This window comes from Octopus sinensis, linkage group LG23 (genome assembly GCF_006345805.1).
Source record: "Octopus sinensis linkage group LG23, ASM634580v1, whole genome shotgun sequence".
Classification (NCBI taxonomy): domain Eukaryota; kingdom Metazoa; phylum Mollusca; class Cephalopoda; order Octopoda; family Octopodidae; genus Octopus; species Octopus sinensis.
This window is the reverse complement of record NC_043019.1, coordinates 13,618,662-13,637,806: the sequence shown is the minus strand read 5'-3', so window position 1 is coordinate 13,637,806 and position 19,145 is coordinate 13,618,662. Positions and strand designations below refer to the sequence as shown.

Genomic DNA, 19,145 nt, shown 5'->3' with positions numbered 1-19,145 from the left:
AACCTTCAGCAAAAAGCTTGGAAAAGCTTATGAACCACATGGTTCCAGGTTTGGTCCCACTTCTACTATAGCCTCTGGCTGACCAAAGCCTTGTGAGTGGATTTGGTAGACGGAAACTGAAAGAAGCCTGTCGTATATATGTATATATATATATATATATATGTATGTATATATGTATGTGTGTGTATATGTTTGTGTATCTGTGTTTGTGCCCCCAACATCACTTGACAACCGATGCTGGTGTGTTTACATCCCTGTAACTTAGCGGTTCGGCAAAAGAGACTGATAGAATAATTACTAGGCTTACAAAGAATAAGTCCCGGGTGTTGATTTGCTCGACTAAAGGCGGTGCTCCAGCATGGTTGCAGTCACATGACTGAAACAAGTAAAAGAGTAATGTTTAATCCAGCACCGTATGTGTTTGTGTGTGTATTTTAACCAATGAGCAGCTTTGTGAAGATCTACCCAAAGTGAATGAAAAGAATGAGGATTGATGGTCCTTGCATCAGATACCCAAAAGAACCCATGTGTCAACTGGTTTTATGGCATTTAGTCGAAGGAAGTATCAACAGGGGAAGAGAATGTCTAACCTTGCTTCAGGACAGTGGAATGGTAAAGTTTGACAAATTAAGAACATGCATGGGAGACCGTGATGGATGGCGTTCTCGCATAAAATCACTGAAGAACCCTGGAGGACAGCCAAACTAAAACTAATTTATATTAGTTGGACTGACATCCTCATCTTGATTGTTGCCTTCTCTATGTTTTGGCAATTGTATGTTCCAGCGTTCTTCAGGTTTCTTGTGCTGGTGTATCAGAATTTAAACCAAATCCTTTATTTTATTCTTCTCATTCCGTTCTCTGTGTTTTTATGGAATTTTTACTTGAGTTGATTAAACCAGTGTTGGTTTGTTTATGTCACCGTAACTTAGCAAAGGCTTTACAGAGACAGAAATATGCAACAAACGACGGTGAGCTGGCAGAAACGTTAGCACGCCGGGTGAAATGCTTAGCAGTATTTCGTCTGCTGTTACGTTGTGAGTTCAAATTCCGCCGAGGTCGACTTTACTTTTCATCCTTTTGGGGTCGATAAATTAAGTACCAGTTACGCACTGGGGTCGATGTAATCGACTTAATACCTATGTCTGTCCTTGTTTGTCCCCTCTATGTTTAGCCCCTTGTGGGTAATAAAGAAATAGGTATTTCGTCTGCCGTTACATTGTGAGTTCAAATTCTGCTGAGGTCAACTTTACCTTTCATCCTTTTGGGGTCGATAAATTAAGTACTAGTTACGCACTGGGGTCGATGTAATCGACTTAATACCTATGTCTGTCCTTGTTTGTCCCCTCTATGTTTAGCCCCTTGTGAGTAATAAAGAAATAGGTATTTTGTGCTGTTGTATCAGAATTTTAAACCAAATCCTTTATTTTATCCTTGTCATTCCATTCTCTGCGTTTTATGGCATTTTTACTTGAGTTGATTAAACCAGTGTTGGTTTGTTTATGTCACTGTAACTTAGCAAAGGCTTTACAGAGACAGAAATATGCAACATAGAGTGGGACTGGGTAGGTGGAGCAGATTAAGGAAGATGAGAAATGAGAGGAAGGGTACCATAACTATATGGGAGAAGGGAGAGAGCGTGAGAGACATAATGAGGAGAGAGAGGGGAGGGGAGTGAAGAGGAGAGAATGAGGGAGGGAAGGAGGAGAAAAGATAACTGACGAGAACCAAATGAATGGAAATGAAGAATTTATATGGAATGGAATGTCAAAATAGGAATCGTTTGGCTTCTTGAAGAGGGAGAGAGTTTCTATAGTGTCTGGTGTATAGAGACAGTTCTTATAAGTTGGAAACAGTGGGAGGGACATGTCATTGACAAGGTGTAAGTGGTGAAGCAGGATTGGGTAGACGAAAGGATAATGAAGAATAACAGAATGATGATGGTAGTGTGGTGGGTAGTGGTGTAGTGATGAACTGGCGAGGTTTCTCTGAGTTTTCAATTGCATGTGTGTGTCTGTATATATATATATATATATATACATATTTTGTGTATATATATATATATATGTGTGTATATATTTGTAAATATATATTACATGGACAGGTACATATAGCTATGTGAGGGTGAGTTTGTTTATATAATAATAATAATAATAACGATGATGATGATAATAGTATTTGGGAATCTTTTAATGTTCGTTGTTATGCATGTAAAATATTCATCTTTGACTATATGTGAATGTATGCACACACCATCATCATCGTTTAACATCCGCTTTCCATGCTAGCATGGGTTGGACAGTTCGACCAGGGTCTGGGAAGCCAGGAGGCTGCGCCAGGCTCCAGTCTGATCTGGCAATGTTTCTACGGCTGGATGCCCTTCCTAACGCCAACCACTCTGTGAGTGTAGTGGATGCTTTTTATGTGCCACTGGCACAGGTGCCAGGGGAGGGTGGCAACGGCCATGATCGGTTGGTGCTTTTTACGTGCCAATGGCATGGAAGCCAGTGAAGGTGGCGCTGGCATCAGTCACATTCAGTGCCATATTACATGCCATATACATATACATATATGTGTATATGACATATACATATATGTGTATATGAGTGTGTCTCTGTATTTGTCCCCTCACCATCGCTTGACAACTGATTTTGGTGTGTCTATGTCCCCGTAACATAGCAGTTCAGCAAAAGAGACTGATAGAATAAGTACTAGGCTTACAAAGAACAAGTCCTGGGGTTGATTTTCTTCGACTAAAGGTGGTGCTCCAGCATGGCCACAGTCAAATGACTGAAACAAGTAAAAGAGCAAGAGAACAAAAGAACTTGTTTCCAGATAAAAACCAAAATCTTGTTGACATTGGACAGGGACACCCTTCGTAAACTCATCGAAAATAACTAAAGCAAACAATATCACACAAAGCATCACAGCATCAGTCAGAGCAATGATGTTGACAGAATGATGCATGCTGGGAAATCTCTGATTTTTTTTTTCTATGAAGAATCAATATAGGCAAATGAAATCAATGATCAGTTGTCCGTTTGATGTTACTGTGTGTATTGACGATGGAGATGAGGTTTGTGAGCTGGGATAACTTCTAGTTATGTAAACAGATTTGCTGTTTGCTTCTCTGGGATTGGTCATGTGATGCAGATGTCTCTAATGAGACATTAACAAGGGTTGAAAATTGATTGAGACTGCTGATCACTTGTTTTTCAACACCTATAATATATAAATGATTACCTCCACTCTCCTGAAGTTTCTAGATTCAGTGTGTGTGTGTGTATGTATATATATTTTGTTTTTGTATTTTTATTCGTGTAACATCGTCCGGTTTTCCGTCCTTGTTTTGTATACATTCGAGGCCTTCTTCCAAGGAATCTAATGCGCTTGGCTTAGATTTTCCTTTGGGGCTGGCCAGATCGGAGCAATCTCAAGATTAATCAGCCGAAATTGCAAAGATGATCCGGTTCTTGACTGAAGATTGAAGGCTTCGAATGTCCCATCCATGTTTTTTGTATCGTCTTCTAAATGTTTCACGTTCTTGTCCCAGTTTGTATTTTTTTACATTTACATATATACATATTTATATATATATATAGGTTGACTGTTTGTGACTCTGGGGGTTTTCAAGTGATGTGGACATCACTGATGAGACATCAACAAGGGTTGAAAATTGATTGAGACTGCTCATCGCTCATTTTTCAACACCTATAACATATAACTTAGTAGCACCACTTCCCTGAAGTTTCTAGATTCAGTGTATGTGTGTGTTTATGTGTGTATATATATATATATATATATATATACCGTAGTAAACACATAAATGTGAAACAAGGTAGAAAAAAGAGTACTCAAATACCAGGGGTAGAGTAATGTGCTTATTTAAAAGCAGCAGAAATTCAACAAAACCTGTTACTCTGTCTGCTGCTTTTAAATAAAGTAAAGTATAATATATATATATATTATATATATATATATATTATATATATATATATAGGTTGACTGTTTGTTTCTCTGGGGGTTTTCAAGTGATGTGGACATCACTGATGAGACATTAACAAGGGCTGAAAATTAATTAAGGCTTTTCGTCATCAATTTTTTTCTACCCTTTTGAGAAATAGTTAGACTTGCCAAGTTTGTATGCCTGCTATTTTTTTTTTTATATGTTCCAGCCATTTGACTGCGGCCATGCTGGAGTACCAACTTTTGCTGGAGAAATCGACCCCAGGACTTATTCTTTGTAAGCCTAGTACTTATTCTATCGTCTCTTTTGCCGAACCGCTATATTACGGGGACGCAGACACGCCAACATCGGTTGTCAAGCGATGATGAGGGGGACAAACACAGACACACACTCACGTACACATATACACATACACATATATATTTCCCCAAGACACCTGATGAAGGCTGGAAGGTATATCAGCTGAAACATTGTGTTAACAACAAACAAGACGAGGACAAATATCTGTCTAATGTAAATAACGTACATAATTCCTCATCTTTTAAATATAGAACTGTAAGATTGTATTAGTTCATGGCCCGGACAGTGTTTCTACCTATTGCAATGGAACATACTTAATTTCTCCTTTGCGGTAAACGATTCATAAGTTCTGCTGAACGGTAATGATAAATTTTTAAGTTTGCTTGACATTTTATAAGTGTGAAAGGGATTAAAATTTCAATACTCTGTATCAAAGGTTCCAACAAGAATAGGCAGAAAAGAATTCTGTTTACGTAATCAGTTTGATTGGTCACCTTCCACTGTCAGTTAAGTAAAGTGTTATCCAAGCTGATGTTTATTGGTAATTAAACTTAATTTGCAACACCTGTGCATATTTATCAGCTTTGTTTTTGTTGGTAATTCTCATCAACAACTTTTCCTGTGATCGTGGTTTTAGAATACATACAGAAGTATGCTAAAGATCGGACATAATCTCTTGTGGGCGCAAGAAATATGAAATAAAGTTTATGCTAAACAACACAAATACTTTGTAATCTAATAGCTTTCAATGTGATACCTGTTAAACAGAAATTATTTTTATTTAATGAAAATTTAATAAAATCTAATCATAAGTAAGTGAAATTAAATACAACTAAATTGAAAACCTTTTCCTCCTGGCCATATTGGCAATTCTGAAAACTTTTAGATGTGAATTTTACATGAGTAGAAGCTTTTTTTTTAACAAAATCACCTGCATAAATTGAACAGGTGTGCAAATTACATGGGTTTTTATGATAATTCATATTTTTTATTTAATGCAAATCTTGAAATAAAATGAAATATTTTCATCTACAATGATAAGAATGTTTAATAAGAGTCATCTTTGTAAGGCGTCATATTCTCTAAGATACTTCCTTTAATTTTTGAAGTTGTCTGGCTGGATTCTTTGAAAAACCAAACATAGGCACAGGAGTGACAGTGTGGTAAGTAGCTTGTTTACCAACCACATGGTTCCGGGTTCAGTCCCACTGCGTGGCACCTTGGGCAAGTGTCTTCTACTATAGCCTCGGGCCGACCAAAGCCTTGTGAGTGGATTTGGTAGACGGAAACTAAAAGAAGCCCGTATATATATGTATATATATATATATATATGTTTGTGTGTCTGTGTTTGTCCCCCTAGCATTGCTTGACAACCGATGCTGGTGTGTTTATGTCCTCGTCACTTAGCGGTTTGGCAAAAGAGACCGATAGAATAAGTACTGGGCTTACAAAAGAATAAGTCCCGGGGTCGAGTTGCTCGATTAAAGGCGGTGCTCCAGCATGGCCACAGTCAAATGACTGAAACAAGTAAAAGAGTATACTTGGACAAACTTCTTGAAAAGTGTGTTTCTGACCGCTTAAAGGATTATATCATCATCATCGTTGTTGTTTTACATCTGCTTTCCATGCTAGCATGGGTTAGATGGCAAAGTTTCTACAGCTAGAGAGTGTAGATTATATATATATTTATTAAATCTGTATCATAAACTAGCAGTATAGCCCCGGCGTTGCTCGGGTTTGTTTTCTTTTCGGCCCTTTAGAATTGGAATTTTTGAAAAGTAAAAATTTTGCATTATATAGCTTGTTATTCTCTTTAAGTGAACATTTCTCTGGTTGAAATACACTGAAAAATGGCGACACAGCAGTCAATAAATCGTAAAAAATAGGGATTTTCATAGAAAAAAAAGCACCTTTTTGATGTAAATAATTTTTGGTGTTAACATTGTCCGATTTGAATTTTTTCTGTTATAGAATGAAGAGCAAGCCTTCTTCTATCATACTCTCAATTTTGGTCAACTTGCGCCGCAGGGTCTCGGAGGAGATAGTGTTAGTTGAAACCTACCAAATCTGCCACACACACAGACAACTTCAGCTTTATATATATAAATTTGTTCTTATTCAGTATGAAAATGGTGCTTTTATTTGTCTGTACTTTAGCCTCAGTAAACAAACACTTTTGAAAGACAATTGTCCATACTTGGGCAGACTTTTGCTTAAATGATTATATCATCATCATCATCATCGTTGTTTTACGTCTACTTTCCATGTTAGCATGGGTCGGATGGCAAAGTTTGTACAGCTAGAGAGTGTAGATCATATATATTTATTAAATCTGTATCATAAATTTGTTCTTGTAAACAAACACTTTTGAAAGACAATTACTGTCAAATGGTCAATTGTCCAGAGCAATGCAATTATGCTTCAGACAGAAAGAGATATTATATTAAAGTGGTTGGGGTGGATTCTTCAAAAAAAAAAAAAAAAAACAACAAAAAAAACTTACTTGGACAAACCTCTAGAAAGAAAAGTGTGTCTCTGACTGCTTAAAGGATTATATATTTTTATTAAATCTCTATCATAAATTTGTTTGTATTGAGTATGGTGTAAGATAAGAAAACAGTGTTTTTATTTGTCCGTATCATGGCCTCAGTAAACGAAACGCTTTCCAAAGACAATTACTGTCGAATGGTCAGTTGTCCAGAGAGCTATGCAATTAAGTTCCAGACAGGAAGAGATACTACTGTATTTATCCTGGCTACCAAAGTCTTTTCGAAGTGAAGTGGTTAATTGAGTAGTAAAACTTTTTACAACGGGATTAGCTGACTTGAACTTTGCTTCTGGAAAGATCTTGTGATATCTACGGTTTGTCGGAAAGTGAAAAGAAATTAAATTTAGAAACTCACTCTTTGGCAATATTACTTCTTTCATAGAAGCTAACACTTTCTTTTAATCTCGTTTTTCTATTCAATTTTCTCTTCCTTTCGTTTCAATCAGTTTTTCTTTTCATATTCGTAAATTTAAGTAAAGTCTTTCATTCACAGTTATTTCTGCTTCTTTGGCATCTTTGTATTCCTTTTTTTCTTTTTCTTTTTCTTTTTTCTCTTTTTCAATATGTATATATACACCCTCAGACACTCCATCTGCTCTTCATATACTCATATTAAATCTCTTTTCTCACCTACAAATAACACTCCTTCCCACTTCCAGTCCCTTCTCATACATACATGTATGTATGTATGTGTGTGTATGTGTGTATGTATGTGTGTATGTATGTATGTATGTGTGTATGTATGTATGTCTGTGTGTATGTATGTATGTCTGTGTGTATGTATGTGTGTGTATGTATGTATGTGTGTGTATGTATGTATGTGTGTGTATGTATGTATGTGTGTATGTATGTATGTATGTCTGTGTGTATGTCTGTGTGTATGTATGTATGTATGTATGTCTGTGTGTATGTATGTATATAAATATGTGTATGTATGCATATAGATAAATGAATATATGTATATATGTGTGTGTGCACATACATATATAAATATATATATATATATGTGTATGTGTCTCTATCTATTTATCTGTCTATCTACATACATACATTATTTTGATAACATCTAAAAATGATACTTCTTCATTCAGTTTTGATGAATGTAGTCTTGACCAAGAGGAATTGATGTCACCAGACAGTATCCAACAATCACGGGGTTTTTTTGAGCCCTGAAACACAACCCCCTCCCATTGGTGGGTCAGCAGTGGTGGCCAAATCACATCTCCCCCTACCTTCCATTTTCACTTCTCTCCTAGCTCCTTATCCAGCAAGTGGATCCCATATGCACACACTACCTTTCCCTTTTTCCCCTCCTATTCCAATGGCTGTAGATGGAAAATGCACTGGAGTGTTTTGTCATCTGTCAAGTCCCAACAAGAACCTCCAACAGATAATACTTTCCTTAAGATACGTGCAGTCCTTAGCAAGGCTGATTTTTGTATGACACCAACCTTGCATGGTATTCCCAAGGTGGTGAGCTGGCAGAAACGTTAGCATGCTGGGCGAAATGCTCAGCCGTATTTCATCTATCGCTACGTTCTGAGTTCAAATTTCGCCAAGGTTGACTTTGCCTTTCACCCTTTCAGGGTTGATTAAATAAGTACCAGTTACGCACTGGGGTCGATATAATAGACTTAATCCATTTGTCTGTCCTCTCTGTGTTTAGCCCCTTGTGGGCAGTAAAGAAATAGGTATTTCGTCTGTCTTTACGTTCTGAGTTCAAATTCCGCCAACGTCGACTTTGCCTTTCATCCTTTCGGGGGTCGATAAATAAAGTACCAGCTTCGCACTGGGGTCGATGTAATCGACTTAATCCCTTTGTCTGTCCTTGTTTGTCCCCTCTGTGTTTAGCCCCTTGTGGGCAGTAAAGAAATAGGTATTCCCAACCACTTTTAAGATGTCTTGAAATTTCAATGGAATTCACCCGTGTCCCAATATTGCATTATCTTCTCACATTCCAAACAGTCTTGTCATCTGCACTTTCAGCTCAGAGTACTTGGTGATTTTTTTTTGTCAACCTCTTTACTCACAATATTTATGTCATATGGTATGGCTGGCAGTGTCTCTCTTGTTCAGCACGACCATGTCCACCTGGTGATACTCAATTACTTGTTCAGTCTGAAAATCATAATTCCAGAATATCTTTACTTTCCCATCCTCCTGTATTACTTTACTAGCCACATTCTCATACAATTTTCAGGCCTTGTGCCTATAGTAGAAAGGATTATTATTATAATTATTAAGGTTGTGAGGTGGCAGAATTGTTAGTACGCCTATGACGATGTACTAGGTGGCGAGCTGGCAGAAACGTTAGCGCGCTGAGCGAAGTGCTTAGCGGTATTTCGTCTGCCGTTACGTTCTGAGTTCAAATCCTGCCGAGGTTGATTTTGCCTTTCGAGGTCGATTAAATAAGTAGCAGTTACGCACTGGGGTCAATGTAATCGACTTAATCTGTTTGTCTATCCTTGTTTGTCTCCTCTATGTTTAGCCCCTTGTGGGTAGTAAAGAAATATGTATTTCGTCTGCCGTTATGTTCTGAGTTCAAATTCCGCCGAGGTCGACTTTGCCATTCATCCATTCGGGGTCGATAAATTAAGTACCAGTTATGCACTGGGGTCAATGTAATCGACTTAATCCATTTTTCTGTCCCCTCTATGTTTAGCCTCTTGTGGGCAATAAAGAAACAAGAATCGTTAGTATGCCTGGCACAATGCTTAACAGCATTTCGTCTGTCTTCATGTTCTGAGTTCAAATTCGGCAAAATCTGAACTCAGAGCATAATGGCAAACAAAATACTAAGCATTTTGACGGGTGTGCTAACAACTCTGCCAGCTCACCACCCTATCAGTCTAATAATATTGGTTTCAAATTTTCTCACAAGGCCAGTAATTTTGGGGGAGTGGATGGGGGGGGGGTAAGATGACTGCATCAACCCCAGTGCTTGACTGCTACTTATTTTCTTGACCCAGAAAGGATAAAAGACAAAGTCGACCTTAGCAGAATTTGAACCCAGAACATTAAGGTAGATGAAATGTTGCAAAGCATTTTGTCCGGCATTGTCTTTTGCATTTGATTTACCATATACAGGCTTCCATACAGTTTCCATTTACTGAACTTACTACTTACTCACAAGGCACTGGTTGGTTTGGAACTATAGTAGTAGAAGACACTTGCCCAAGGTGCCACACAGTGGGACTGAACCCCAGACACCTGTATGGTTGGGTAAGCAAACTTCTTACCCGCACAGCCACGTCTGTGCCCATATACAATGCTAAAAAACAAAGACATTTCTTTAGAGGAAAATAAAAAGCAAAAACATTTCCAGAATCATAATATTAAAGTGAAATTTGTCGACAATTCAACAAGGATATATATTGTATTTTTTTAAAATTATTTTTATTATCATCATGATCATAAATCATCACCATCATCATCATTATCATAACATTCGATGAACGATCAGGGAGAATAGAAAAAAAATAATAATAATAAAAATAAAACGAAGGAAATTAAAAAAAGGTTACAAAATTGCAACAACGAACCCTCCCGTCCGCCCGTTTTCCCAAATACCCCCTTCCCAGCCCCGGACCCAAAATTTCCCTGCACCCGACAACAAACACCCTCGTAATAGTTATATATATATATATTTTTTTTTGTAGTTCCTTCGTTTATTTATTTATTTTTTTCATTTATTTTTTTTCTTCATATTTTTATTTCCTGTGCCTTCTGCTCTGCCGTCACAAAAAAAAAATTTTTTAAAACCTCAAAAAAAAAAAGAAAATTTATTCAAGTGATGTGTTCTTGAAAATTTACTTTTGACTTGGCACAGGGGCCTAACAGTTTTTATTTATTTAATTTTTCTTCCTTTTTGTAATGTAAGGGACAGATTGAGAGAGAGAGAAAGAGAGAGAGGGTGGGGTTTTAGGAAGGATATATAGTGGATTAAAGTGACCTCCTGGCTCCATCACCACCACCTTCATCACCCCCACCATCAGTATATTAATGATAATTGCTGGTTTAGCTTCACTGTCCCTTGTGATGGGGTTAGGGACAATGAAAGGCCAAGTGAAATCACACACACACACACACACATGCATGCATTTTCTCTCTGTCCAAAGAGAGATTTTGAATTTTGGAAAAGTAGGGGAGCACAAAAAAAAGGGATACCCAAATAGTAAAGGCATGTCACCCTAAGATCTCATTGCCCTTGTATACTAAAAAGAAAAAAAAATGGGGGAAAGTGGTTTAAGATAGAATTCACAGATGCTTTGGGATGTGTCATTTATCGACATCAGACACCCCTCCCTTACCCTGTTGACTGACCCAAATCAGGATTGATCAAGTCCCATCTTGCAACCCAGCAACAGCAAAAACCACTTGTCAGCCCACATTCTCTGTCCAAAGAAGGATTTGAACTTGAGCAAACTAGGAGACTAGAAACAAGGACCAAAAACTTAACAGTCAAACTACTGAATATTAATTTAAAAAAAGAAAAAAAAAGGGGGGGGGGGTAGGTGATCCCTATTTCATGAATACTCTGGGGTTCATCATCAGTGAAATTTTCTGGCTCTTAAAAGGGTTCTGAGGAGTGTTTCAGCATCAGATAACCCTTCCTCACCCAGTTGAAGTCATAACTTGCAACCCATTGGTCCGTCCACATTTTATGTCCAAAGAAGGATTTGAACTTGGGGAAGGTAAAAAAAAAAACAAAGGCAAAAAAATAAATATAAAAAAAAACAGTAATGGTTTGTATCTCAAAGCCTTTGCAGTGAAACCCTTGAATATTAAAATATTAAAAGAGGAGGACAGGGAAACTCTTCAATTTTGTCAATTTCTTATTCGGTTTGGAATCACTTTCTCATCATCATCATTTGCTCATTTTTCTTCATTTGTTCCTGTAGGAATTAGGGGTGGCATTAGAAGGTGATATATAAGAATAAAAAAAAAAAAAAAAACAATGATTATTTTTTTCATAATTTCATTGCTTATAAAGTGAAGGAATAATTATAACAAAAATCTTTCTTTGATGAGATAAAAAAAAAATTATATATAATAAAATGAAATAAAAACAAAGAAAAATAATTTTCTTTTGTTAATTTAAAATAATGAGTGAAATAAATAAAAAAATAAATTGAAATTTAACATATGCATTCACATATATTTTCAATATATATATAATATATTTAAGATATATATATATATTTTTAAAATACATATATATATTCATACATTTATTCCAAAATATATACATATATTTATTTCTAAATATATGTATACATATATTTAAAAATATATATACATATACACACATACATATAGACAGATATTACGATACACATATATATTATCACATGTGTATATCTAAGGGAAGCAAAAACTAAATTCTAAAAAATGTTTTACAGAAAAAAAAATTTTTGAAATAATTTTACTTTCATATAATGATATATATGTATATACATATATACACACACATATAGTGTGTGTTTTTGTTTCATTTTTCTCTTAACCTATTAGTCTGTGAGGACAGCAGTAATGACTATAATAACTGCTTAGCAATTAAGTGAAGGCAGTTAACGAGGAGCTAAAGTCTAATAATGGTATTAGTGGTGGGAATTCGGCAACCTTATTGTAGCACACGGAGGAACTTAAACTCAGTACTCCAAATTATTAACAAAAACAGAAAAGAACTGACAGTGCATCGCTTTCTGAAATGCTTCACAGCAGCACCTCCATGTAGTACATATTTACAATTAAATGAACTGTTGATGTTTTTACTTAACTATGATGAATAAACTCACCCACCTCAACCTCCAGTCATTCAATGGTTATGTACTAGTAAATGCATTGAGCCAGTGAGAGTTGATCTTGAGGCACATAGTGCAGCTCCTCTTTAAGTAGATAACCAGACTGATGGCTCTTAAGCATGGTGAGTAATGCCCCCACCCAACACTCATTCATTGCCTATGTGCTAGTTGTACCTCCACACAGTGCCTATTCGCAAATAAATGCACTGAGCCAGTGAGAGCTGATCTTAAGGAACATAGCGCAGCTCATCTTTCAGTAGATAAACTGAAACCTCTTAAAGTACCATGGTTAATGTCCCTATCCAACAATCATTCATTGCTCATCTGCTAGTTGTACCTTCACACAGTACCTATTTACAAGTAGATGCATTGAGCCAGTGAGAGTTGATCTGGAGGAACATAGTGCAGGTCACCCTCAGTAGATTATCAAACTGACGACTTTAACTTAAGCATGGTGAGTAACACCCTCACCCAACAATTGCCTATTTGGTAGCGTACCTCCTCACACTACCTATTTACAAGTAGATGCACTGAGCCAGTGAGAATTAAAGTAATCTTTGTCTTGGCAAACAGAATGCAGGCTGTCCTCAGTAAGATATCAAATTATTGACTCAAATTTTCGCACGGTGGGTCTGTAACTTTCCAATCACCACTTACATGCCAATAGTAAAGCTTTTTAATAATTAAAAAATAGGATATTTCTATCACCCCTTAGATAGAATTTTGGTTAATTTACAAAGCTCTCACACCATTGTTTAAATCTCCAATCTCTCTCTCTCATATATATATATATATATAAATAAAAGAAAATTAAACTTTAATTATTTTCACAAGGCAGTTCTCCTCCATCCACTCATCATCGAAGGAGCAATACAATTACAATGATGCATCAGTGTTCATGATATATATATATATATATATACACACACAAAATTTAGAGGAATTACCACTAAAAGTGGACAGCCTGTATGCTAGATATAGACGTCAAAATCGCCATTTTCAACGGAGAATTTTTTTTTTCTTGAGAACACATTCTCCGTGGAAAATGGCGATTTTGACGTCTATATCTAGCATACAGGATGTCCACTTTTAGTGGTCATTCCTCTAAATTTTGTATGTAAAAAAAATGTTTAATCTTTGGATTTTTTTAAATATGCTAGGCCATTGGTTTTAATTGATTAATATCAATTTCTACCCTTATTCAATTTTATATATATATATATATATATATATATATATAATAGATTTATATACACACATATATACCATTTTTGTGTCTGTATGGAACATGTATGTAGATGGAAATGGAAATGAATAAAAAACAATTTTTTGATCAACTAAAAAAAAAAGAAAGGCTAAAAAAATATATAAATGGTAGAAAATATTAAAAAAAATCAAAATAAAGAAAATAAATTTTGAACTGAATCCTGAAAGAACAGAATTTATATATATATTTTTTTTTTAGGGATTAATCGGTGGGTATGCAGGAGGGAGGAACGGAGGGTTTTTTTCTTATTTGCTGGACCCAACATTGTTTATATATAGTTTTTGATTGATTTTGTTTGATTGGTTGGTTGATTGATTGATTATTATGATAATTTGATTTTGACCCTTTTTTTTTGTTTTATTATTTTTTTTTTTTGAAAATCATTTTTTTCCTGATATTTTGAAAGAATGGTGGTGTGGATAGCGGTGGGGGAGTAATGGAGTGCAAGGAACTTTCGGAGAGAGAAAGAAACAGGTAAAAAAAAAAAAAAAAAAAAAAAACGGCAGCACCTGGCACAGAGAATTCTTGTTAAACTTCAGTTTTTTTCACCGAAGCTTTTTGTTTAATTTTTTTCTTTTTTTTTTTTTTTAAATTTTCATTTATGTATTTATTTTATTTTATTTTATTATTTATTAGTAACTAGACGAGCTCTATTTGACGGTATTTTTTGCGTAAATTGGATACAGGGTCCTTGAAGAAGATCGGATCCATGCGTAGCTTGGACCGAATGAGGGGCATGTATCCAAAAGTGTTCGTGAAGTTGTGGATACAAGACTGTCTCTGGATGAAATGCTGTGTGTTCAGCCAGACTGACGGCTTTCCGCTCGTGTTCGGTATCATAGACTCCTTGTAGAGTTTGCGTTGGGTGACTTTGATGGGCGGGACCCTATTAATATGGCTGACTAGAAAGTTGAAGAGGATGTCTTCACAGTTCTGTAACTGGTCCACTACTGCTTTTACGGGGTACTTGTTGAGCAGATTACTGTACAGGTAGTTGTAGTACCTGCAAAAGAGAAAAGAAAAGGGATTATAACAAAAAGTTTAAGAATATGAACACATAGGCACAGTCATGGCTGTGTGGTTAGATGTTTGCTTACATTCAACATAGTTCCAGGTTCAGTCCCACTATGTAACACCTTGGGCAAGTGTCCCCTATTATAGCACTAGGCCAACCAAATACTTGACAAAAACTGACAGAAGCTGAGCGTCGCTTTCTCTCTCTCTCTCTCTCTATATATATATATATAATAATAATATGAGGGAATATTAATCCTAACTTACAGGGAAAAAAAATTCAATTTAGAAATACTAAATCAAATTTCACACAATATAATATATATATATATATATATATATATATATATAAAAATTAGAAGAAAAACACCTTTTATCAATTCAAAATGAACAATTAAATTACACCATCTGGAAAATTACATATAATAGAAATATTAAAATAAAAATAAAATACCAATCATAAAGTAAATTGCAAAAAAATAATAAAAACGTATATAATTATTTTTTTGCAATTTACTTTATCATTGGTATTTCATTGTTATTTTAATTTTAATATTTCTATTACAAGTAATTTTCAAGATGGTATAATTTAATTGTTCATTTTGAATTGATAAAAGGTGTTTTTTTTCTAATTTTTATATATATATAAATGTGTATGTGTCTGTGTCCCCCATCAGTGGTTCACAACCTGTGTCAGTTTGTAGAAAGAAGAAACAAAAAAAAAAAAAATCCTTCAGATAGGTGTGGCTATGAGGTAAGAAGCTTGCTTCCCAACCACATGGTTCTGGGTTCAGTCCCACTGCGTGGCACCTCTGGCAAGTGTCTTCTGCTATAGCCTCAGGTCAACCAAAGCCTTGTGGGTGAATTTGACAGATGGAAACTGAAACAAGCCTATCGTGTGTGTATATATATATATAATATATATATATATATGTGTGTGTGTGTGTGTGTGTTGTGTGTGTGTGTGTGTGTGTGTGTGTGTTTGTCCTCCCGCTTTCACATGACCACAAATTCTGGTTCGTTTATGTCCCTGTAACTTAGTGGTTGAGGAAAAGAGACTGATAGACTAAGTACTAGGCTTACAAAAAAATAGTGGAGGTGCGTGGCTTAGTGGTTAGGGCGTCAGCATCATGATCATAAGATTGCAGTTTCGATTCCAGGACCGGGCAATGTGTTTTGTTCTTGAGCAAAACACTTCATTTTCACGTTGCTCCAGTCCACTCAGCTGGCAAAAATGAGTAATCCTGCGATGGACCGGCGTCCCGTCCAGGTGGGGATTTTCTAGGCCACCAGAACCGGGAAACCGGCCCTTATGATCCTGACATGGCTCGAGAAGGAACTTTTTTTTTTTTTACAAAAAATAAGTCTTTAACTAAAAAAGCCTTAAGGTGGTGCTCCAACACAAGGGAAAAGAAAAAAGTACAAAAAAAAACCCCAAAACAAAAAAAAAAAGTGGGTACCTGTGGTATATTGCTGCCCCAGTGAGAACCATGGAGAAATCATTTGTCCACTTGGAAGTGTAACTCCATTTCGCGTGAGAGTCATCCCAGAAATGGTTCCGGGCCGGGTAGCCCACAATACGTTCAGGGAATTCCCTCCAAGTAGAAAAGGCAAAATCAATCTGGAAAGAAGAAGTAAAAAAACAAAATCAAATTAGCAATTAAAAATTGTTCAACAGATGTCTAAGTTAATTAGAAATGAGTACGTACCACCACCACCACCATGCCTTTGTTTTTGTTGTTTAGCCCCTGGTCAGTCCTGACTGAAATAGCACAGGAGTGGCTGTGTGGTAAGGAGCTTGCTTCCCAACCACATGGTTCTGGGTTCAGTCCCACAACATGGCACCTTGGGCAAGTGCCTTCTACTATAGCCTTGGGCCGACCAAAGCCTTGCGAGTGGACATGGTAGACGGAAACTGAAAGAAGCCCGTTGTATATATATATATATATATAAATCTATCAGTGTGTGTCTTTGTGCCTGTCCACCCATTACCGCTTCACAACTGGTGTTGGTGTGTTTACATTCCTGTAACTTAGCAGTTCAGGAAAAGCGAATGATAGAATAAGTGCGAAGCTTAAAAAATAAGTACTGGGGTTGGTTCATTTGGCTAAAAATTCAAGGCAGTGCCCCAGCATGGCCACAGTCTGACAAAAGACGACAATCCAGACACAGCCATCATGTCCTTTTTCCCCCAAGATACAGCAAACCAAGACAACATCATCCAATCCAGTTGTCTGCCTGCCTGTCTGTCTTTTAAAACTGTTGGGAGACTTAGCTGCTACTTCTAGCAGGTGACCCAACACCACATCAACCATGCTGTCTTTCCCCTAAGATAGCAGGGTAACATAGCTGCTATTTCTAGCGGATCAAGTGACCACGTAAAAGCTCTCTCGTTGGTTTCACATTGGTATTCCTAAAAGGATGTTGGTAATAGGTTAGCTTTCCAACTACCTGGTTTTGGGTTCAGTCCCACTGTGTGACACCTTTAGTAAGTGTCGCCTTACTCCATGTTGTAACTTGTGAATCTTAATTACCTTGTATCTTATCGCGTGAATTATTGATTCAATAAGTCTTACAGTATGTTGATGTTTTATATTTTGCCTGCGTGTGTGGTACGTAGCTTGCTTACCAACCACATGGTACCGGGTTCAGTCCCACTGCTGCGTGGCATCTTGGGCAAGTGTCTGCTGCTATATCCTCAGGCCAACCAAAGCCTTGTGAGTGGATTTGGTAGACGGAAACTGAAAGAAGCCTTGTCGTATATATATGTGTTTGTGTGTTTGTCCCCCTAGCATTGCTTGACAACCGATGCTGGTATGTTTATGTCCCTGTCACTTAACGGTTCGGCAAAAGAGACCGATAGAATAAGTACTGGGCTTACAAAGAATAAGTCCCGGGGTCGATTTGCTCGACTAAAGGCGGTGCTCCAGCATGGCCGCAGTCAAATGACTGAAACAAGTAAAAGAGTAAAGAGAGCATTTTTGAATATTTTTAAATACCTATGAGTTTTTATCTTATATCATATCAAAGTTTCTTTTTATATCTATTTTTATATCTATTTATGTATTTATATATTTCTAAAATGCCAATGTATTTTTAAATATTTGCGTAATTTTAAATATTAAATACCTGTCCTTCTCCCATCCACCCACCCACCCACCCACCACCACTGTAACATCTTCCACCACCCTTGCTACTTACCTCATCTGTATTGAGAAGTACATCTTCATCCAAACTGAACACAGCATCTGTTTCTACATCTCTGTAGGGGAAGAACCGTGCACTGATGGACTGTAAGGAGATAATGGTAATAACATTGTAATGATAGTAATAATAATAATGTCAAGGATAGTAGTAATGACAGAACAATGAGAATTGTAATGAGTGGTTATAATGAGTGAAGATAGTGGCAATGATAGCAGTAAGGACAATGGTAATGATATAAGTAATAACAGGGTAATATCAGTGTAATGTAATAATGTTCGTCCTTCGGGTTCGAAGATGACCACTGACATCATCTGGTGGAACTGCCGCTATGAGACCGGAGGTGGCTGGTGAGGCCAATCCGAGCAAGGAAGCCCCTCCCACAGGTGGGGCAGAAGTGGGTAGGGGCCGTGCTACTGGTGCAGGCGGCTCTGGCTTTCCGCATCTGGCGTTTCTGCTCTGCTGACCGAATCCGTCCCTCCTCGGCTGTCCCTGCTCCTGTGGTGTAATGTAATGTAATGACAGTGACAATAACAGTGCCAATGTCAGTGGCAATACAGTGGTAAGGACTGACAATGACACAGAAAGGAGTGGTAATGATAATATGATGAGAGCAGTAAGGAGAGCATAATGAATGGTAATGACTTGATAACAATATAATGATAATACAGTCAGCGATAGTGGTAATAACAGGGCAATAAGAATTGTAATGAAAGTGGTAATAACTGTAGCGAGAAAGTGGCAATGATAGTGGAAGTAAAAGTGGTAATGAGTGTGGTAAGGACAGCATAATGAGAGCAGTAGTAATTGCTAATAACTGTGGTAAGGACAACGGTAATGATAGCATAATGACAGTGACAATGACAGGGTAATGACAATGGTAAAGTCAATAGTAATAATAGGGCAATGAGAGTCGTAATGATAGAGGTAATAACATTATAATGACAGTGATAATAATTATTTCTTTATTGCCCACAGGGGAAGCTAAACATAGAGGGGACACACAAGGACAGACAAAGGAATTAAGTCGATTACTTTGAC

The 19,145-nt window shown here is 36.8% G+C and overlaps 1 protein-coding gene across 1 annotated transcript in view; it reads right to left on the bottom strand.

Annotated features, from left to right (window-relative positions):
- Nucleotides 1-14,057: 14,057 nt before the first annotated feature.
- Nucleotides 14,058-19,145, bottom strand: part of LOC115223691 (exostosin-1) — a gene marked incomplete at its 5' end in the record, with an annotated part of 177,277 nt that continues 172,189 nt past the window's right edge. The window contains 3 exons of the mRNA XM_029794364.2: nt 14,058-14,889; nt 16,361-16,521; nt 18,102-18,191. Of these exons, the coding sequence (XP_029650224.2) occupies nt 14,526-14,889; nt 16,361-16,521; nt 18,102-18,191 (615 nt within the window). The remainder of the gene's footprint in view (nt 14,890-16,360; nt 16,522-18,101; nt 18,192-19,145) is intronic.